Here is a 22,954-nt window from a genome sequence, read left to right as displayed (position 1 = left end):
TTGGCCATATTAGCTTGGGCTGAGAGCTGTTGTCCGAAACATGTGGTAACCCTGGCTGGAGAAGGTTGTTCCATTATCAGCATAAACAAGGGATGGAAGCTGTGGCCCTCCAGAGATTGGCCAAGCTGGCTGATGTGGAAGAGAGTTAAGTCTAACACCAGAAGGCCCCTGGCATAACCTCACCTGTGGACAGTGACAGATTGATAGCAGTTCCACTGAGAAATTGCGTCCAGTGCTTTTGTTAAGACAATTTTTGCACACAGATGGACTGGGGAAGGGGCCCCTGCTTTCTGTCCAGAAAGTAAAACCCCACTCTAACTATAGGCGCCTTGGAAACCCGTTATTGGAGGGCGGGGAAGAGAAATTGCCTTCTTCACAGTAGACATTACTTGTCTGTCAACACAACTCATTAATATTACTACCTAGAATGCTAAGCAAAGCCGCAAAGAAACCCACCACCCACCTGTTCATCAAGGCCAGATTCCGGTGTGGAACATCGTGTGTCCTCACTGGACAGATGCCGCATGGAGTCCCGGGACAGAGGGGTGTGGGGACCAGAAAACATGTCTGGGCTGATGGGGCTGCGTGGCGAGTGGGTGTGGGAGACATCAGAATGCGCGTAGCAGTTGCCAACATCGGGTGATGCTGGTTGTGGGGTCGAGGGGTTCCCCAGCTGCGGCGTTGTCCGTCCATCTGTGGATCTGTAAGACCTGGAATGACGACAATGCATTTCTTTTCCCCCCTCTGCTTTAAAAAAGGAAGGTGCCAGCATCACATGTTGAAAGCCACGCGTTCCCAATGGCTTACATTCAAAAGGCCACCAGAACCCACCCAATAGTGTGCCCTCCCACCTCACTCAATCCAATTAGTTTCAAGCAGAGCACAGCTGCAGTGCTGGGAAAGGGCCAGAAGAGCAGGTAGATGAAGACAAGCCCCTTCTTCTCCAAGTCTGACATGCCCTTCCTCAACAGCTGCCACTTCTCTGCTCTCATATCCTGACAGATCCCTGCCTTCACCCTCAGGTCTCCAGCTCCCTCAAAGGGCTCTGCCTTTTCTCCCCTGCTGTCCCATCAGAACAGCCTTCAAATCTCTCCTACGACCCGCTGCCTCTGGCACAATTCCTTCATCTTCAGATTCTCCTCCAGAAGTGAGGCACCTGCAGTCGGGGAGTCTAATGAGGCCCTTTGGTCCGCTAGGCTGTTTGTGCCAAGCCACACAGATCTGTCCGTCATCCGGTGTCAGGGACAGGTTTGGTGCTGCAGAACCAAATGAAAGCCGCGGCAGCACAATCCCTTGGGAGACGCAGGTTAAATTCAGCACTGTTTGAATTTGGTACTTTTCACTGCTGTGCTGCTTCCAAAAGCAGTGCAACAGAAATGCACCAAATCCAAAAGCCAAAGTTCCCGATTCTTCCTTTGCAGGTGTGGCTTAAATTCAAGTTGTCGCTGTACAAGGATCAGTAGCTAAGCAAATTTCCAATTCAAACAGTCTTGTCCACCTGGAGCAAGAGTCCCACAGAAGATTGACACCTTCCAGCTCTGGCGAGATCCATTTCCTCACCCCTGCCCTACTGTGCCCAAACCCAAGCTAATTTAACTGTAATGAAACACCTGTCCTGTCCACCCCCCGTCTAGCCATGCTGCAGTCTGCGTCCCTCATCTTTCTACTGTATTCCTTGTGCTGAAGTCCACATTGTAACCTCCTGCATGCTTTGTTAAATGCCACAAGCCATGCACGCCTGTAAAAGTGCAAAACTCGCAGAAATGTTGTGCCATCAATCCCAGGCAAATAATGTCAGTTGCCAGTGCCTGTTAATAACCTGGCTGCCATATTCTAGGCCAGGAAAGAGGAGGTTGTGGCCTTCCAAATATTGTTGAATCAAAACTCCCATCAGCCCCAGTCAGGATGGTCCATTAAATGGTCTGGGATGATGGGAGCTGGAGTCTTAAAAACCTCTAAAGGGCTGAAAGTTCTTCAACCAGGCTCTGAATGAACCACAGTTCCTAAAGGCAGCCCCTCTTTCTAGCCTCAGACCATTGGTGCCTTATATCTTCTTCCCACAAGCAAATACCAGAACATTGCCACACTCAAGACAAACACTGCCTGTGCGGCAATACAGAGGAACACTGAAAGTAAGTTGCCCACCACCAAGGCATTTGGGCTTGTAGAATCACAGAGCTGCAGAGTTGGAAGGGAGAGTCATCTAGTCCAACCCCATAAAGAGCGAAACTCTGCAAATTCACAATGAAAGGAATGAGCCATTCACTCAAAACCTTACAGGGTGATTACTGGAACCAAGTTATGTAGAGGGGTAGTTCAGATTTAGCTTCCAAATTGTGGTTTGTAATTAGGTGCCCAAGCCTAGGGCTCAGGCACTCTGTCCTTCCTTTTGGGTGTGGCAGTTCCCCTTCTCATGTCCTGGTTTGAGACAAACCATAGGTTTGTTTTGTTCAAATGGGCAAGCCATAGTTAAACATTCTTCTGCAAACAAGGACTGGTTATCAGGATCAAACCCTGGTTTCCAAAGCAAGTTGCGGTTCGAATGGAATGGTAAACAATGGTTAGTGCCCAATCAGGGTAGGGGTGACCTGCACACAACCCAGAGGTTGCACTCACAACTGAGCCACCTCAGATGGTTTCAGCCCCTGCCCTGTTTCTTTCCTGTCTGCTGGCTAACACTGTGGGTTTTGTCTTTGACCTGTTAAGTTCTAAAAGGCTTTTGAGTAGTGCTGGCATTCTCCTTTATTGGAGGGTGGCCAACTCTGAGCATCTGCTGGGACCCGGAATCACAGAATCAAAGAGTTGGAAGGGACCCTGAGGGTTGTCTAGCCCAACCTCTCGCAATGCAGGATTCTCAACTAAAGCATCCATGAGAGATGGTCATCCAGCCTCTGCTCAGAAACCTCCAAGGAAGGAGAACCCACCAGCTTCCAAGGCAGTCTGCTCCACGGCTGGAACAGCTCTTACTTTCAGAAAGTTCTTCCTGGTGTTTCGATCTCAGATCCTAGGCTGCAGAGAAGGAGAAAACAAGCTTGCACCATCCTCCCCCCATGACAGCCTTTTAGATATCTGGAGGTATTTATAGGCACTGTGGTGCTGAAACAGCAGCTGGCCTTACCTGCTGCCCCGCCGCTGAGGCGGCACAGTTGTGCTCCAAAGCCACCTTGCCCGTTCCGACTCCTCACACTTGGCGTGGAGAGTGGCAAAGGCTGAGTCAGACAGATCCTCTATCTGGAAGAGAAATCATGTGAGGTTAGCACTGAGATAGTCTCCAAAGCGTCTCTGGTTTCAATGAAGGAGGCTGTACAAAACACCACCTGGCACACCATAAAGGTGTCCAGGCACAGCAGCTGTTCTCTGCTCTTCCACCCTTAATTTTCTATCCATGAGCAGCTGGAAGGGACAGTTCAGACAATCCCGCTAGTTTCTGTGAGCACACATTTGAGGCAAGAGAAGTTGGGCGAGGGCTCATTTGTTCCCATTCAAAACTCACTTTGCCCATTCAACAAGCCCCACAGTTTGATCAGGAAACAGTCATACACAGCAAGACCCAATTTTAGGAGGTGATGGGCTTTGCTGCAGCAGAAAGACCCTCCTCCAGTTCTGAAAACTGATTTAGGTTTCTCAGGTGTGCTTTTATCCGTATCCTGGCAGTGAGAGGCTGGAACGGCCTTCTTGCAAAGAACATCAGTAATCTACCTGGGACAGTACTTATGTAGGGCAAGGAGCACAGTAAGTCTTAATTTTTTAATTTGGAATGAAAGAGTGAATGAATGATGCCCCCCTCTGCTCAGTTATTCCACATACCAAACCCAAACTTCAGAAAGCTGCTATTTTTCAACTGGCAGACCACTTTTGGAAATGAAACAAAATTTTGATCCAAAGAAGGTCACATTCCATATATGAAATGTCTTTACAACATACGGCCTTGTTCGCTTATGTTGCAGGGAACAGGGAACGGGGGATGGAGAGAAGCCTGTAGCTGGAGTCCAGAACATTTAAAATGTTTTGGGCTCCAATATTTCTCTGTGCCTGGAGGCTCTCTCCTTCCCTGAAATTTGGTGCCTTCCCGTTTTTCTCTTTTAAAATATTGTATTGAGTTAATTCATTTGGATTGTTGGTTTTTATTTTGGCAAAGAGCAGAATGTAGTGGCGAAAACAGAGAATAAATGAGGGGGAAATTTTATTTTTTTGCCATAGACAAAAGTTCTCTCCTCACTGCATGAATATTCTCAAACACTTCATGAGGAAGAGAAACCTGGGAGGCGCTGGGCTTTATCTTGTTCCTTCTCTATAACAGGAGGTAAGTTTTCCCTCATCTTCTCCAGGAATCGGACTGTACATGCAAGGAACTCGGAAGACAAGAGGCTGAGTTCCTAAAGTAACTGACAACCACAAAATGCCATCACATGGTTTTTAAAAACCAGCTGCTATTCAGTAAAGAAAGCCTGCATGACACAGGCCTCACATGAGTAGACCTAGAACCAGCCATATCCTGAAGAATGTTCAGTTTCTTAGGGTGAGGTTAAATATGCACCACCTGGGGGCAAAATCCCGCACGTGGGTAACTTTCCAACCATAAAACGATCACGCCATCTGCCAAACACAGTGTCATTGCTTTAAGGAATGAATGCCTAAGCTGAAGGCTACGAAAGCTGTGCTGCCTGTTCACTTACTTCCAGACTCTACAAAGGCATATTAAATAAATTACACTGTAGGTTTTGTGACCACATAAAAAGCCACTTAAAGGATGGCAGTCAAAGATTAAGGCAAGGCTGCCTTCTCCTTGCAAGAAGGCATTGTTTGCCAACCCGCCAGTATTCACTGCATGCAGCATTGTTTTCATTCTGCTGCAGTTCATCTTTCGAAACAGTTACTTGTCTCGCTCTCTGCTGTGGTGAAATTTATGTAGTTTATTACGTACGTTACACTGTCATTATGTTATTCCACCCTGTTCATTTCAGTGCAAAGAACACAAGGCAAAGCAGGGGGGTGGGGAGGCAAGGCAAGTCAGACTAATCTGGCGGCTATGTAACTGGACTTTACCTAGTACTTTCGCCGAAAAAGCACCAGCCACCACAGAGGAAGTACAACTCTGCTTTAAGTTCAAATCAATGGCGCGAATGTCCAAGGCAGGTGCTCCCCCTTGCAGTGGATATTCGAAATTGAGAGACACACCAGCACTGAGCCGCCCAAGAAGAGAGCGCTGACTTAGGAGGAGCACTGTATGCCTCATGTGCATGCTTTATGACAGAAAGTCACCCACAGGACGGATTTTGCCATGCTCCTTTGATGAAAACTGCTTACATGGAATGCTGCCCTGGGCACAGAAGCTCCAGAAGGGCCTATTTATTTTACTACTTTATTTTGGTTAATCTATAACCAGTCTTTCATTAAAACCAATCGTAGAGTGGAATACAATAGGAAAATATGTAACACAAAATGAAATATTGTGGGGGTGGGGAGGGAGAGAGAATCAGTTTCACAGAGGCCCTCGAGGAGAACCATTTGGATTACCTCTTCGTTGTCTTCATCGGGGTTCACCTTCAGGCCACCGATATCCACCACACGCCAGCTGCAACACAGGTCAGCAGAGAAGTCAGTCAACTGGAGAATGGGTGGCCATCCTCAATACTCTGGGTACTTTGTACAGCCAGGCAAGAAACATGGGGCTTTTTTGGACCACCGTCAATGTCCCCCCCCCTTCCTCACGATGGGGGAAAACCTAACTTTTGCACACCTGTGTCCTTGTTGGTCTAGGGCCCTCCCCTCCTGTGACCTGGAGGAGAGCAAGGGGGAAACGGCGTCCCTGCGCATACCTCGGCGTGAGGATTTCTTTGTACTGCAGTTTCTCTACGCGGGTCGTCGCAGCCACAGACATAGGGATGACAATGTTGTTAATATCGAAAGAGCTTTCGCCTCTCCTTCTCCGCGGCTGCTGCTGCTGCAAAACACAAAAAGAAAAATGCTCAGGGAAGGAGGAGGAGGAGGAAGCACTTCCAAGAGCAGGGAGCTGCACGAAGCAAGGAAGGCGATGCCCCCTTTTCGGTGTTAACTCTGCCTAGTGATGGCGCAAGGCCACAAGGCTGCCCAAAGAGATGGAGTCTTGTCCCTCACCAAAAACACTCCAGGGTGGTTTGTTTTGTGCCACCAACCTTCAAACCAAGCCCCAGAAGCCATTTCCCTGTCAAGCTCATCCTATGGAGGTAGTTTGCGCATCTTCTCATTTCCTTATTTAGTATACCTTCATCCAGGGAATTTGGGCTACGGGCTTTAGATACCCACACACTCAGGTCTTCTCCACAATGGAGAATTATGTTGCCACTTATGTGTTTCTCTCTCCCCAACTCAAGTTCAGGCACACATGCTTGTGAATCTGTTTTACCCAACTGCAAGGATCCTAGGATCAATTGGTTTAAATATTCAAGGGGGGGGGGGGAGGAAATGAGAGGTCATTAAGAGTCAGCAACCACCGGAAAGCTCAGGGCTCCTGATTCCTGCCTTTTCTCACCCCAGTGTATGTCACCCTGTGAGACAATAGCACAGCTGCCATCGCCACCAGCCCAAGAAATTCACAGCCACAAAATGACCCACGAGGAAGGGCATTTGGTCGGAATACATTGGAATTCCTTGCATGTGCAGAAAGCATTAACAGCCCTGCAGTGATTTCTGAAAGCTGACCGACTAAGGCAGCAGAGTGGCGCCTTACTCCACTTGGAAGAGCAAGCATGTAGCAGAAAGAAGGTGGGTGGAGGAGGAAGTAGATGCTCTGCACTATCTCTCAAGCAAAGACAACCCCATAGGAAGGATTACCTGGGCCTACTGGCCAGAGCAGCGATGTCACGCTGGCCACGTGACCCGGAAGTGTCTCCGGACAGCGCTGGCCCCTGGCCTCTTAAGTGAGATGGGCGCACAACCCCAGAGTCTGTCAAGACTGGCCCGTACGGGCAGGGGTACCTTTACCTTTACGGTTGTTAAGGGTTAACACAGAGAGAATTACACCCTTTCCAATCTCTAGAATTCTTTTTGCCTGTCTCATAGCAGTGTACACAGGACATTATCAAAGTTCTGGGGGTATTTGAGAATAAATTCTAACTGCAGAAGGCATGGGGAATCTTTGGCTCTCCAACTCCCAAGGCCAAGACTATCAGTCATGTTAGCTGCCTGAAGCGAGAGACCAAGAACATCTGAACTGGTTCCCCATCCATGACTGAGAGAGAGAGGGATAATTGATTTGAGGGAGGGAAGCCTCTTTGGCACCCCCTCTGAACTTTCTGATTGGGTATCTGCCAGGCACAGGGCCACGCCCATTTCAGTCTTTCTGAACGACTAAAGCGCAGAGATGCAACCAAGCCTGAACACCGTGCGCTTCTAAAAATGCCTACCCTCCTCCAAGCACAAGTCGCCCTCTCCTTGAATCCCAACATTTGTGAATGTTCTCCGACACGTCTTCCTGAATATCCATAGCAACAAAGGGCTTTTTAGGTATTCAGCACATCTCACCCTTGCCAGCTTTATGCATTATCTTAGCAGCACATGCCTTGCACACCTGGGGGTGCCGCTTCTTCCCTGAGACGCCACTGCGAGCTTCAAAAAACATTTTCCGTGCACAAATGTGTGCTTTTAAAAAAAAAACCAAGGGAAAAAATCTCTCTTTTTTGCAGCAATGGCATATAGGGAGGCATTCCTGGCAACTTCCCCATAGCTCCCACTCTTCCCTAGCTTCATTCCTAAACAGCTTTCTAAAGTACTGGCATGGCTTGCTGTGTGTGCCACCTTTGCACTTCATCTGTTTGTCAGGGGGGTTGATCCGGATTCCAAGACCCCACCACCCCCACGCGCAGAATTTCAAGACCTGTTCTATTGCCGCTGGGTTATTTTATCCTCTTCACTTAAGAGCTGAGAATCTACAGCTTTTCCTCCTTCCCTGTCCCTAAAGACACAGTGCAGATCGCAGTCTGTTCAGATCTTATCTCAGAATCGCAACAATCCAAGGAGTGGTTATCTTGCCCAAAAGCCATCTAGAAAAAGCCTCATGGCTATACCAGGAAACCGGAACCCAGGTCTTTGTAGACTTTTTTTTAAAAGAAAAAACTTTCACGTTTGTACCAAAGTCCTCAGGATGGACCAAACAAAACCAAACAAAAACAAATCTTGACAGAAGCTGCCGCAATTTACCATCGTCTCAATGCTCTCCTTCCCACCCTCAGTGTGAAAAAAGGTGGATGAAACCTGAATACAAACATCTACTGTTGTTAAAACTACACTTTAATCACAAGATGATTGAGGCAAGGTGATTAGTTGGGAGGGGTGCTGCTGCATAATCTAGGGTATTTAACTGGCCTCATTATAGCCCTGTAATGTAGGAGAATAGGATTGTTACACACAGAGAAATCCTGGCACTGATTGGCTTAAGCCAAAGTCACTGGATGCACATCAGTGGGCCCCTCTGTTATTTAGGCATCTGAAAGGTCCAATGAAGTATGAAGTAGTAAGAGCCAATCAGGGAGAAGGTACAAACTTCTCAATGGGTTCAGTAGCCTCCCTCTTGTATCTCTTTTTAATCCCCTCTTCTCTCTTTTTTTTTTAAGGGGTGGTATAAAATCCCAAATATCATGATCATGTGGCAACATGTGAAATGGAAGACTCTGCTCTTCTTACTGAATGAGTTAGAATGAACAAATTTATTTAATACCTCTGGCTTATTTAGATTTTTACATCTTGGCCTTCCTTGAGGGCCTTGTTTTTAGTATTGAATTTATTTTTTTAACAATTCAACAGATACTGAGGTTTCCTTGCATGAAGTTCTTCTGCTCTTAGTCCAACAGGATCAACTTTCCATTCTCCTGTGCAGCTGCTTCAAGGCACAAGGACCTCCCTTGTGGATAGACGAGCAACGGCACATTCGTGAGCCAAGCCTGCCTTTGCTCTCTTCAACCCAAGCCTCACCAGTCTTAGAACCCCACCCTCTTTGCTAAAGTGCCTTCCATTGTCTGCTGCAGACTCAACACCATTTCTTGAACACAATCTATGCCCATTCTGTCGCATTTATCAACTTCACTCCAGAAACTGATGCCTGAGCAACCAGACTGACTTGGCCCAGCAGCTGGCCCCAGGCTCCAAAACCTAGATGGGAGACCGAACCTCAGCCCTACCCCTTGTAAGAGTAAGGAGTGCAAGCAGTGAGAACAACAAAACCCACCTTTCGTATGAAAACTCTGGCACAAAAACTTAGCTCCCATGCCATATAAGCAGGGTATGTGTCCATTCCTCTCTATGAAGATGTTGCTAAACTACAACATCCTTGATCACTGACTGTGTTGGCTAGGTCTGATGGGAGTTGGGAGTCTAGTAGCACTGGGAGGGACACTCATTCCCCCAACCCCTGGGGCCCTGCTGCAGTTCAGCCAAAAAGCCAGCCCAAGAAATTGCAACTGAAACAGCACATACCACTTCCCTGTTTACCCTGACTCAGGCTTCCCTCCCCTTCCTTTGTCGATTCCTCTGTCAAATTCAGCTGGAAGCTCCTTTGGGGCAGGGACCTCTCCTCTTACACCAGGCATAGGCAAACTCGGCCCCCCAGGTGTTTGGGGACTACAACTCCCATCATCCCTGACCACTGGTCCTGTTAGCTGGGGGAGTGATGGAAGTTGTAGTCCCAAAGCACCTGGAGGGCCGAGTTTGCCTATGCCTGTCTTACACTCTGCAAAGTGCATTGCTTAGTGAAGGGGCAAGTATCACAATGGTGACCACAAGGCTTTGCTTTAATGAACTATGTTGGGGGACGGACTCCTGGGAGGTACTTACAGATGCACTGGAGGCTCCCAGCGAGCTCGTGCTGGCAGAAGGGATGGAGTTTTCCGAGGAGGTGGACAGTTGCCGCACAATGGGGCTGTGGGCCGCGGAGGCCATGTTGCTGGAGAGGTAGCTCGGGCCTCCGATATCTGCATGGTGCTTCAATACTGTGCGGGAAGGAAGCACAAAGAGAGGAGGGGAAGAGGAGGAGGTGAGTCAAACAGTGCCTATTATCATCACCATTGCAAAGCTTTGCAGCAACCTGTAATCAAGCAATCCGTACCAAAAGGAACCAGAGAGCACACTACAGAGAAAAGGAGAAGAACCTCATTGGGCAGGACTTACTTCCCTGAAGGAGGAAGTTTTAATGACTTCCTCCTTTTTTTAAAAAAAAAGTGCACAAGAAGACAGACTGCAGCATCTGACACTAGGTGCCCCCTTTAATTCCCCAGAAGCAGCAAGCACCCTTCTCCGAAGCTGGAGGGGAGGACGAGAACAGGAATGCGAAACCCAAGCTCTCCCCGGAAAGACCTGGCTGTGGCCAGCCTACCTTCGCTTCTCTCGGAGGAGCTGTCCCGCAATCGCTTTTTCTCATGAACTGGAGTCAGGATAAGCGAGCGCTCTGGCGCTCTCTCGGCCTTGGGGGCAGCCCTTAGATCGCCTAAGGGCTGCCTGTGTGCCTTGTCTGGCTCGGTTTTGTGATGCGAGCAAGCTGAGGAGTGGAACAGAAAGAGAGCCATGAAAACGCCCTGCTTTCACCTCTCTCTCCTGGCCCGCAGGGCGCAGCCGACACACACACACAAAAAGAGGCGCGGGCGGGTGCCCCGCTGCACAGCTCCAGACAAGACCCCAGGAGCTCACACCAAGCATTGCAGCCGGAAGAGGACAGGAGGCGCTCTTTGCAGAAATTCCCCCCAAGCCAACAGCTGAGTGACGACCCAAACAGGTCTATTCTTTCCCTGTGATGCAGCCTAGTTCGTCTTGCAGGCACAGTGCAAACGCAGCTGCACTGCTCATAGCTGCCTGTCTCGACCAGTTCAAGGGAAGGAAGAGAGGCAGGGTGTTTTTCAGCCAGTGTGTTCGGTGTGGCTGGAGGAGCAGGAGGGTGAGTGGGCAGAGGGGAAGGTGAGCATCCACTGAAAGAAAAGGAGAGCTGCAAGCCTAGCTACACAGTGCAAATGTCCTTATGACTTTGAAAGGCCCAGCAGCTTCCATTCTTGAGAGCTCATTTGTGGCCCACATTTTTGGAACAGTCTACCAACAGATGCGGGAGAACTTGAGACCCTCCCATTTGTCGTGGGACTCCAGCACCCGCCACCCCCAGCCAGCATGGCTTATGGGCCGGGATGATGGGAGTCAGGAGTCCAGCATCATTCGGACTCCATCTCCAGGTCTATCAGATGTAATCTTTAGTGGGTCTGAAAAGGCAGTCGCAGTTGGCATTGCAGGACCATAGCAAAACATTCTGGCAAATCAGGAACAGGGCTGTGCATCCTCCTTGATTATAAGCAATGACCTACCTTTTCAACTGAATCACCTATGCACAATGCTCCCGGTGCTCAGGCGAGATCCTCCAAACAAAAAGGGTGGAAGGGATATGCACACACTCTGCCCTGGTACATTTAGGGGCATGCAGCCGTGACTTAATCATCATTGTGGCGTATGAAAGATCAAGGGTCTGTGTAAGCATGTGCAAAGCAACTTTCCCATTGACAAACCATGACCAGCACACCCAGACTCCAGCACACATGTGGGGTTCGGGCAAAGGTTGTTCCAGGTCAGGCAGCTCAAGACCAAGCACACTCTCAAAGATCTGCTCTGCTCCCATCCTCTGTGGAGAGGGGGGAAAGCTCATGGCAGAACACAGGCTCTGTCTGCTGAAGGTATCCAATGCTTCCTATTGCCATTTAAAAGGAGCAGAACGAAGGCCTCTGCTTGAAAGCTGTGGCAAGTTAGAATATGCAAAGGATCAGATCAGGAATGAGGAACCTGCAACATTCCAAGGGCATCTGAACTACAACTCCCATCATCCCTGACTGCTAGGCATACGAGCTGGAACTAATGGGAGCTGGGAATCCAACACCTGGAGGGCCACAAATTCCCCCCTTTTACTACAAGTGGAATAACCCTTTGGCTCAGAATGAAGAGAAGCCCTTGCAGCTTTTGAGATGTGCCATTTCTTTCCGATCACCTTCCAATGTGCCATGTGGCTCTTCAAGAACTGCTGCATTTTTAATCTCTTCGGCGCTTCATAAACTTGACTGTGGTTACCTTCTCAGCCACCCTGTCATCTTCCTAGCAACCCACTGAGGTTAAACTCCCTGTTCCTTACTGAGGGCTAGGGGATTCCACAAGGCCAGGCAAGGGAGCCCATAGCAGGCAATGGGACTGGAAACCAAATGGCAAAAGTTGAAAGCTTCTCTGTCCCAGGGACTGCAACTCTATGCTTTGTTGTCCCATGGCCTTAGTGCTGACTGCACACCTGAGAAAGTCTTTTAAAGTTGGTATTTAATATTTAAAAATTGTATTCTGAAGTCTCTTCTCTACAGCTGTACTAAATTGCTAAATGCTTTGTCAACCTTAAAAAACAACCACATACTAAGGCTACACAGCCAGCCTCTAGTAAAGCTTATGTGAAACTGGACGCATTGCTAGAGGCTAATTACTGAGAAAGACAGATTTTTTTCAGGGGTGGGGGAGGCCTGCCTTGGAATTATGTCTTGTAATCTGGAAGCCCAGCCTAAATTCAGAGATGTGGGGAGCCTGCCTGCTGATTGTTTAGGGAAGGGGAAAGTCGTTCGCACATGCTCAAAGACACTCCCTTGTTTTCTATTTCAAACATTCCAGGGCTATCCATTAAAACCAGTTCCAAGGCAGAGCCCTGGGTTCACACGAAGCCATGCATTCATCTCACTCTGCTGTGGGAGACAAGCAGGACCCATTTGGGTAGTTCTTGCCAATGCACATCAATCAACAAGAGGACACTTACTGGCTGCAGCTAAGAAGGTGTTAACCAGCTTGTGGCGGTCCTTGCGCACGGAGTCAGGTAAACTGGTGGGAGGCATGGAGGGCCGATGCTTCAGCGTGAGCCTTTTGGGAGGCTTGATCTTCTCGCAGGGCTTGCTCTGCAGCTCCGATTTCAACATGCTCTGGAAATGCAAGCTCATTGGTACATCTGCGGGAGAAAGCAAGAGGGGAAGGCATTGCTACATGCTTGCATGTAGTAAAAGGTATCCTTGTTGAATGTCGAAGAGATCACAAATCACAGTCATAGGTTAGGGAGGGACCCTGAGCATCATCTAGTCTTGCAGGCATCTCAACACATAGTCCCCCATCCAATCTGAAACCATACCGGACCCTTCTTAGCTTTGCAAAAGTGCTAGTGATTTTTTATCACGGAAGCATCATTGTGTACATTTGGTGGCTCACAGGAGATTGTAAAAAGAACTAGGTGAACATGGCTTCTAAAAAGTGGAACAGGTAACTTCATGCCATCTCAATGCTACCACCACTCCCTATAGAGATGACATTTCTGCCCTGGCCAGAGGCAGCTTGAAATTCCCTCAAATAAGAGAACACCAGACTGCTTGAAAGAAAACCAAGAACATGTTAATGGAGAAGAGCAGGGGTAAACAGGATCACGGGTGTCTCACTGGCCGTTTCAGGAAGGGGCGCATGCTGCCTCAATCTAAAGATGGCCCCAATTTAAAGCTTCTGTGTTCCGTGGATGCCAAAAATGATCCCTTCCAAGTTCTGCACCAAGCAATCAAGATTAAGTGCGCTTATAGAGTTCATGTGCAAAACCTATGCTGCTTCCAGCATACATGGGGAGCCATGGGGAGTGCACATACGGAAGATGAGGGGGAAAGCAAGCTGGGTGTGGGAAACAGGCTACTGGGGAATAAGGCAGTGTCTGTAGCAGCCAGCTCCCTCCCTCCCTCCCTCTCCCTCCCCTTGAAGACAACCAGTATTGCCCCTGCACTTCCCAAAAGCCAGAAGCAAGCAATATATATATATATATATATATATATATATATATATATATAAACAATCTGTACACCACACTTAATCACAGTCATCTCGAAGAGTCGTAATGAAACTAAAACAGTAACTTCAGAATTCAATTAAAAAGGCCTGCTTGAAAAATAAAAAGGGCTGCTTCTGACGCAACAAGATGCAGAACTTCAGCTCACTCGAAACTCAAAACATTGAAAGTAAAGTGGAAAGGTGACATTTCAGGATACAAGTTGGGGTTCAAGAACAAGAAGGGGAGTTTGCAGTGCCTGCTGAGCTACCAACTTCTACCTCTTAAGACACTCACAAAGAGCTTGGTCCATATTAGACACTGAGAGTGCCTTTTATCTTCTGTATTATCTGCAGAAGGTATCTGACTGACGTGACCTGCAGCAGCCAGGTTTATAACTGTGGCTTCACTCCAATGCTATGCCAACCATATTGGCTACCTTTCATTTTTTCTGGGCCTAATTCGAGGTACCAGTTCATAATCTATACAGCCTGCATCAGCCTTCACAAACCCAGTGCCCTTCAAATGTTTTGGTTCTTCAAGCGGGCTGTCGGATAAGGGATGATGCACTGCTTTCATTTATGATTAAGTGTTTGTATATTTCATGGGATTTTATTGCTACTTGTTTTTTGTTGCTGTGCTTGTAAGTTCTGGGCAAGAAATAAATGGTGTGTGTGTGTGTGTGTGTGTGTGTGTGTGTGTGTGTGTGTGTCTTCAAAACTTGCCCTACTTCTGGATAGTAGGCAGAGCGCATGCCTAGAGTAGTGGCTCTCAGAGCACAAGGAAGGCCTCTCTAGTCTCAAACTCCTATGATTTCCATCCCACAATCTGTTTCATCTGGTAAGGAGCACCAGGAGCGCTAAGCCAGACAATGAGATCACTCACCAGCTGATAGGGGCAATGATATCAAACGCTTGAACATTCAGACATGTGGGCATCTATCCCTGTGTTGCTGCTGCTTCAATCTGCTTGCACCCTGCAGATGTTGACGGACTCCAACTCACATCAGCCCCAGTCAGCATGGTCTAGAATGATGGGAGCTGTAGTCCGAAAACATCTGCTTGCTGCCCTGCCCCTAAGCGAGTAGGAATGACTGCTGCAAGCTGAATTTGCTTATTTTAGAAGGAGTTGTGTCATAAGACAGTTTTTCAGCCCCTCTAATCCTTGATGCAGGGAGCCTGATGGAGGACCCCTGTATATATCTGCATAGATACCATGAAATACAAAGAAAGGGAATTTCATAGATTCATAGAACTGTAGTGTAGGAAGGGATCCTGAGGGTCATCCATTCCAACCCTCTCTGCAATGCAGGAATATGCAGCTACCCCATTCAGGGATCAAACCTGCAATCTCGGTGTTACCAGCACCACGCTCTAACCAACTGAGCTATCCAGGCTTTCCAAGTAGCACACAGTCCCTCCTCAGGACCCAGCAGAGAAGGTTGAAGCAGAGGCTGCTATTCTGACACAAGAGGTCAAGGGCAATAGCTTAAGGGAGAAAGGCCAGTTGGGCAACGAGACAGCAGGTGAAGAAAGGGTGTGAGTTGGAGATATTAATAGAAAGACGCTTAGGTGCCAGGATGAAAAGGGGGGGGGGGAGAAACCACACAGAGCAAGTGTATCCATAACAAGCTGGCAATTACGGCTGTGTGCTGAGAAACAAGGGGAGGGGGCAAGATGCAAGCTGTTGGATATACAGGTATCCAAGGGTTTTGCACTGCGGGGGTGCAAGGATTTTATGAATAGGTACAAGCAAGCGCATTGCTGATTAAGTCAAGTAATTCTCTCTGATCTGCCAAGCCCAGCTGAAAACGCAACCGTCTAAGTTTACTCTTCCTCAAGCTCCCTGCTGCACTGCCAGCCAGCATCTGAATGCGCCAAAACGGCATCGTGACCTGCCGACAGAGGGAGAGAAAGGGAGAACAGACAAGTTTCTCTCTATCTAGCCAAGTGCTTCCGAGCAGCAGCAGCAGCAGGTCTCCCCAGGGCCCGCAGAGGGCACTCTCCTAGCAGTTTTCAAAGCCCTGATTAACATCCTCTCTCACCAAGGTTGTTATTACGTCATCTGGAAATTTCCAGTCGGATACCAATTCGTCCAGACGAGGGCAGAACCTCTGACGAACCGACTCGTACGGTGGGGCGAGAGAGCCCAGTGGAGGGAAAAGGGAAACAAGACGCCTGCTTTGCCTAACTGTCCAAATGATACCCATGGCTGCTCCAGCAGAGCATGCATGCCATGCAGCGAAGAAGCCATCAACAAACTAGGTCAGGAATGCCCGGAAATCGGTGCCAAAGCAGCTCAGCACTGCGGGAGAGCCAAAATCACAAATGCCATTCTCCGGGCCTCTCCCATCCAAAAAGATAAAGGGGTTTGTGCTCTGCAACCCAGGTGCGCTGCGTGCCTATCTCTGTGGGCTCAAAAAGACAGGCAAAAACTTACACACACACACACACACACACACACACACACACCTCTGACCCACTATCATCCATGGCGCATCACAGCTTCCACTTTCAAGGGATCACAGTACCAGGCAGAGCCAGCCAACCTCTTCTGGATATACAAAATGAACGCTTCTCTTGCAACCTGGATAGAGTTCCCCAAATTAAGCTGGAGGGAGGGCGAATTGGGAGGTAATCTCAATGTCGTCCTCTTTCCCCACTACCAACATTTAAACATGGTGCCCTTTTAACTGCACACGGCTTGCTTACCGTCTGGGAATGAAAGAACCGGGTGGATGCAGGAGTCCAGCTGAGAGAGGCGCTCCATCAAGGGGGCTTCGTACTGGATTTCCGGAGGCACTGAGCTCCGAGTGCCACAGAGGGCGCACAGGGGGTTCACGTCGCAGCTGCACCGCCCCATGCTGTTGCGATGGACCTGGGCACAAGTCGGGGATGGGGGGAGACGGTCATTTTTATTTCATTTGTTATGCTTGTATCCCACCTGTCCTCCATTTGACACCCCCCACCCCGTTTCATCCTTGTGAGGTAGGCCAGCTAGTCGCTTCAAAGCCAAGCGGGGATTTGAACCCTGGTCTCTCAGGTCCTAGGCCAACGTTCTTAACCACTGTGCCACACTGGCTATCGGAATGTTTTCAGAAACAAGAGAGCCAAGCACCTGCTCATTTCACGCTCAGCACACACCCTAGATTATCCCTTAAGAGATGGCAGGGCCTAATCTAATCTCATCAATTCTGGTAAACTAAATTCATCAATTTCATCTCCGGGCACACTCTGGGCTTAGGAGGCTCTCAAACATAAAGGCAGGGCACCCTGGACCGCTGCTCTTTGCCTCTGTGAAGGACACCAAAGCCAGTTTAACCTGTCTCGGGAGTAATTCTAATTAAAGAACCATTGTTATGCAAGAGTATAGGAGGCTGTGTGAGAGGCTGCAACTCCAGACTACTTCACCACCTCCAATCCTTAACTGGGGAGGGAGGGTTGCTTCTCCTAAATCTCCATGACGACATCATGGACCCATATTAACAACTTTCAAAGGTTTAGCCTTTTTATTTCTTGTGTTTGTTAACAGTCTTTGAAAACACAGTACTTTCTCAAGGTAGCATAGACTATCTGATCAAATCAGGTTACAACATGTAACAAAGCCTTATTAAAATAGCAATACAAGAATGAAAGCAGAAAATAAGAAAGTCCTGGTTTTTATGCTCTTGCGGAAAGCCACCTTCACTCATTTCCTAGAATCAGGGAGCGAATAAAGGCAGGCATGAAGCATGCAGTCTCTATCTGGAGAAACAGTCAAAATTAGAGGGGCCCCGTGAAATCAGTATAGGTCAGGAAATATGGTTTCAATATAGCTCCTTGTCTCGCTTTGTTGTAATGAGCAAATACAGTGGTACCTCGCAAGACGAATGCCTCGTAAGACGAAAAACTCGCAAAACTAAAGAGTTTTTCGTTTTTTGAGTTGCTTCGCAAGACGGATTTCCCTATGGGCTTGCTTCGCAAGACGAAAACGTCTTGCAAGTTTGTTTCCTTTTTCTTAAAACCATGCATTCATTTCGAGGAGCAACTCATAGCACGCGGTGTGGTAGCCTTTTTTGAGGTTTTTGAAGACTTTGGTGATTTTTGAAGCTTTTCCAAAGTCCGTGCTTCGCAAGACGAAAAAATCGCAAGACAAAAAAACGCGCGGAACGAATTAATTTGTCTTGCGAGGCACCACTGTATAGAAAGCAGCACATACATGTGAGATCTGTTTAAAGTAGCAGTATTTGCAGAGTTCTTAAAATTCAAGGTGGGGTGCTTTTTAAAAATAATCTGGATAAACTTGGTATTGAATTTTTATTTTATTTTTAGACATAGCCAAGGGAGCGGAAAGCCCCTCCTTGCCCATTTGACCAGTCATCAGGCCAAGACAGCACAGGGCACTCTCTCCCTTCCCATCCACCCACACCCTGCACCTAAGAAGGAAAAGCAATGGAGGAGGAGGCTTATCAGAGTCTCACTGCCATCACCAAGTTTGACAACCTTTGCTTTATCTGCACATCACAGCGGCCCAGAGCACATACTTTACAGCGAGATGGGTACCGATATCAAAATGCAACATGGGCAAATTCTTGCATGGATCCATCCTGCATTCTTTTTTTTTTTTGCTTCATGCTGTCACTCCTCTCCCCTGCCACCCCAAATCACCAAAACCAGATTCCCACCGCCAAGTGAAAGACAAGAGGCGGCACCCCCATCTTCTTCCACACTGACCTTTTTGGAGAGTGGCACCAGGCTGCTGGGTCGAACAAGCCGCCTCTTCTTGCAGCTGAGGACAGGGCGAGTGCGGGCTGCTACACAGGTTCCATCAGCCACTGAAGAAGCCACGTTTAGCCTCTGCTTTTTGCGCAACAACTCATCGGCGTCTGAGCTGTCTCCCTGAGCGTGCTCTGTCAAGCCTGGCTGTAGACTGCCCAAGAAGGGGAAAAAGCAGAGTGTTAGGTGTCTCTACCGCTTAACCACAATCCCACTATGACTGAAATGTTTCCAAATCCCTGTTGTTTTAAAACAGAAAGCAAATCCAAGTAATGAGGAACTGAGACCCAGACTTTAATGCCCTAGGATAATATTCTGCTCTTGGCAAGCTAAGTTTCTCCAGCTCTGTTAGAAACGCAGGAAGGAGCCTTGTACCAAGACAGAGCACTGGGTCTCCTTAGCTCAACGTTGCCCACCCCAGCCCTCCCCAACCTGGTGCCCGGCAGGTGATATTGGGACTACAACTCCCACCAGCCCCAGTTAGCATGGCCACTAGTCAGGGGTTATGGGAATTGTAGTCCAAAAAAAGCACCTGGCGAGCACCAGATTGATAAAGACTGGCCTATCAGGGTATGTTGAATTTTTCAACTTTCAAGTTCCCCCAATGAGGGGTGCTAAAAAGTTGTAACATGACTTGGGAATTCAAAATATATTTTTGTTAAAACAATATAATTTAGTTTTGCTTGGTAGGTAAAATGTGTGTAAAACTGCACAGAAATCATTAAAAATGATTGCCAAGAACTTGCAGTTATATTTGTTGTTGCTAACGACGACAACATAGCATTCTGTTTTCCAAAAGCAGTTTATGTGCTTCTTCATCAAGCATAGACCTACCAAGCTAAATGTTATCCGATCACAAAAAATAAAAGCAGATTTGAATTCCTCACACCCAAAAACATATTTGAAGACACTTCACTGAATAAAATTTGCAAGAATTTAGTTTCACCCCCTAAAACGACACTCCCTACTGGCCTTCACTGACAGGCAGCAGATCTTCAGCCAAGAGCTAATTCACATCTTTACCAGGAGATGCTGGAGCCTCAACAATGTGGGTTTTGCATGCAAAATATGCCCTCTGCCACTTAGCCATGACCCTTCCCTTTGCCTCTCCTCTCCCACCTGCCCTTCCTACCTTCAACCTCTTGCTCTTTCCTCTGCAGAAGTCCACACTTCTCTCGCACACCCCTGCTGTGCTCCTCTTTCCTGCTATAGCTTTGCTCCTCCTTCAGTCAAAGCTGTGCCTGGGGCAGCACTGTCCTCTTTCACAACTTCCATTCTCCCCAGTCCTCACACAGCAGCACCCCCCCCCCCAAACTCCCTTCCATGCCAATCTTCCTCTCTAAGCCCTTAAGAATACCCTGCCTCCATTTGCTTGTCTCCAAAGCATTATACCTGGCCTGCATAGCATTTCTAAGAAAGGTATGAACTGGCACTGAACAAAAGCTATAAACGTGGGCTGTGTTAATGTTTCTAGGAAAGGTACAGACTGGTGCTGGGAACAAATGCTATAAACTGTTCTATTTGGACCGTGCAACGTTTCTCGGAAAGGCATAAACCGGTGCGGAATAAATGCTATACACTTCAGGAAGATTTTGACTCAGACACAAGCTGCAGTACATCAAGAGGCAATTCGTAACCGAGGATGCTCACTGAGGAGCATAAATGTTAGAGCGTATATTATCATCTCAATTCCCCCCTCCCCTTGGGGTGGGGGGATGCACTCTGCAAGAGCCTTACGTGTTAATAACTCCATTGACCGGTCTCGGCACTCCACAAGTTTTGGCAGGTAGGGACTCTGGGGTATTGCCAACGGATGAACAAAGGTTCTCTGACGAATGGGAGAGGCATGTGCCCTATGGGTAGAGAAGGAAAGGGGGGGGGGAATGTGTCAAAAGTTGTACAGTTCCAAAATAGCCAACATATCGTTTTTCTCCTGGTTCTCTTGACATGCCACGGCAGCAAAAATCACCCAGAGTTATTTGGCGCTTATTGTCTTTGCAACTTCTGCATTTCTGTCTCTTAAACAACACAGAACGTAACAGGCTGGAACATGGGCTGGTGACTTCAAAGCCCCACTGACTCAGGGATGCCCAAGAAGAATTTCCTTCAACCTTTACAAATGCTCTTAAAAAGCGAAGGTTTTCTTTGGAACAAAAGGCAGCAAGGCAGGTTTGCCTGTTTTCAATGTCTAGCTTTCTATTATTCATCATGTGATCAGTCGCTTTCTTACAGAAGGTGCCTTGCACAGCTGAGGGCATCTCAGAAGGTATCAATGCACACATCCCATGACATATCGCAACATACCCTGCAATTTCCTAGGAAAAAAATGTAACCCTCTTGAAGCTGATCGTGAGATTGAACATCTCAGCTTAGAAGTAAAAGTGTGTTACTTTTCCTTTTATTTTCACACATTTTAAAAGATTCTTACGTAGGTAACAAGCACAAAGAATTTAAACCAGAGCTGGGGACCTTCCCTCCAGATATTGCTGGACATCACCTCTGACATTTGGCTAGGCTGATGAAAGCAGGTCCAACACCATATAGAGGACCACAGGTTTAAATAAGGGTCAACAAGTCAACTCTGTATAAAACAGCTCCTTATCCCTTTATATAGCTGTAATGCAGGCAGTAGTCCTCCAATTACTGGTGTGTTTGTGTGTGTGTGTGTGTGTCTATACACACATGCAGGGGGGCCCTTAATGAAATCCACCCTCCCAACTTCTAATTTTTAGCTGAAGCATGCCTCCCCCTTAGACTCCTAAAACAGCAGACTGCGGGGTTGGGAGTGGCCCCCTATCACCCAGTAATGTGAACACGAGTTGCTAGCCAGGGATCGCAGAGGCATTTCAAGGACCGGCCCACATTTCTCCAGAGTGGAGAGCGGCACTGTCAGATTAAGAAAAGTGTGTATTACATCCAGCTCCACTGCCAAATACAGTCTGCAGTCTGCCCTGCATTTGTACTCAGCATTCTGCATGTATTATTGTGCGAATGACAACCTGCATGTTAATGGCCTGCGATCAGAAGCACACAATTAGCAACACCCCTTTGCCAATCACTGCTGTCCGCTCTAAGGAAAGAGGTGGACGGTTACCACCCTGCAAACTGCCTGGGCAAATGCAGCTGAGAGGTCCTATCACAGCACCTGCCACCTTTTCCCAGGCTAGGAAATAAAAAGCCGCCTTGTACTGGAGCCAAAATGTGGGTATATAAAAAAATATTTTTATCTGCTCCGATTAGCAGGGCCTCTTTGTGGCTTCAAGCAGAGGCCTCTCCCAGCTCTGCTACCCAAAATGCCAGGGAATGAACCTGAGGTCTGTATGCATGCCAAGCACATGCTCTCCCCACTGGACAATGGGCCCTGCTCCCCTTTCCCACCTCTACGCTTACAATAAGTTCAGAGAGCGTAATTGTCACAGCATTTGCTTGCTTGCAAGTGCTATGAACTCCTACGCAGCATGGCTGGAAGGTCTTGGGTTCCTGGGTTATTCATGTGCCTAAATGAAAGCACCTAGGAATCTTGACATTTCTGTCCAAAGACTGAACTGAAACACCTCTTGCATCTCTGAATCTGGGTCAGTCTAGGCCTGGCCAAGAGCAAGTTTGGAGCATGCTGAAGAACTCTTGTGTACTACTCTTGAGCCAACAGCTGAAAAGGTGGGATACAATTTCCCTGCCCATTCCTGGCGCCACATTGGTCCTATAAAATGTGCTTCTGGCTCCAAGAGTTCGCTGTTTTGCTCTTGTCAATTGCACTGCCGTTTAAACTGCCTAGTTACACTAACACGGTAGATGGTTCCATCTACTGTTATATACCACTGGTTCTGCTGTGAACGTAAATATGGTTTTTAATGACCTCGTTTTTGCAGGAAGGAGAAACAGAAATTCTAAAACATTAAAACAAACAAATAGAAGTTTGATTCTTATGCCCTGGAATTTTGAAAACTGCCTCTGGCCCTGTGATGCAGTAAAATGTAACGCTGAGCTCACAATCATGCACAAATCCTGGGAAATGTGTGTGTCCAACTTCTTGTTGACACTGCGCAGCCACAAGTGGAAAGTATGAGTCACAGAAACACAGCCATTCACGCCCACTTGGAAATGGGTTATTATTCACTTGTTCGGAGCCATAAAATTCCAGAAAAGAGGAAGCTTTAGGGGATGGGGTGGAGAACCTCTGGCCCAGCAGTCAAGTGCAGCCCTACAGGCCCTCAGGCCTTCTGCTTCTCAGCTGGCTCTACTTTGCTGCTTTCAATGAGTGGTTCCGCCTCACTGGAATGTGTCCTTAATGCCTCTTGATTAACTAGATCAGTGTTACCCAAACCTGGGACTGCAGCTGTTTTTGGACTACCATTCCCATCATCCCTAACCACTGGTCCTG

General features: G+C 47.8%; 1 protein-coding gene across 4 annotated transcripts in view; it reads right to left on the bottom strand.

The window, feature by feature from the left end:
- The window catches only part of KANSL1 (KAT8 regulatory NSL complex subunit 1), a 132,241-nt gene that overhangs the window by 2,927 nt on the left and 106,360 nt on the right, over nt 1-22,954 (bottom strand). The window contains exons 5-14 of one of the 4 annotated variants that reach the window (XM_079948672.1): nt 20,311-20,426; nt 18,532-18,727; nt 16,531-16,696; nt 12,785-12,970; nt 10,346-10,507; nt 9,808-9,962; nt 5,820-5,947; nt 5,518-5,575; nt 3,119-3,231; nt 464-710 (exon numbers count right to left, since the gene is read on the bottom strand). In XM_079948672.1, coding sequence (XP_079804798.1) covers nt 464-710; nt 3,119-3,231; nt 5,518-5,575; nt 5,820-5,947; nt 9,808-9,962; nt 10,346-10,507; nt 12,785-12,970; nt 16,531-16,696; nt 18,532-18,727; nt 20,311-20,426 — 1,527 coding nt within the window. The remainder of the gene's footprint in view (nt 1-463; nt 711-3,118; nt 3,232-5,517; nt 5,576-5,819; nt 5,948-9,807; nt 9,963-10,345; nt 10,508-12,784; nt 12,971-16,530; nt 16,697-18,531; nt 18,728-20,310; nt 20,427-22,954) is intronic. The other 3 variants (XM_079948674.1, XM_079948673.1, XM_079948675.1) reach the window with 3 other exon arrangements.

Source organism: Podarcis cretensis (genome assembly GCF_951804945.1).
Source record: "Podarcis cretensis genome assembly, chromosome: 13".
NCBI lineage: Eukaryota > Metazoa > Chordata > Lepidosauria > Squamata > Lacertidae > Podarcis > Podarcis cretensis.
The sequence above is the reverse complement of the archived record's forward strand: the minus strand, read 5'-3'. Positions and strand labels throughout refer to the sequence as shown.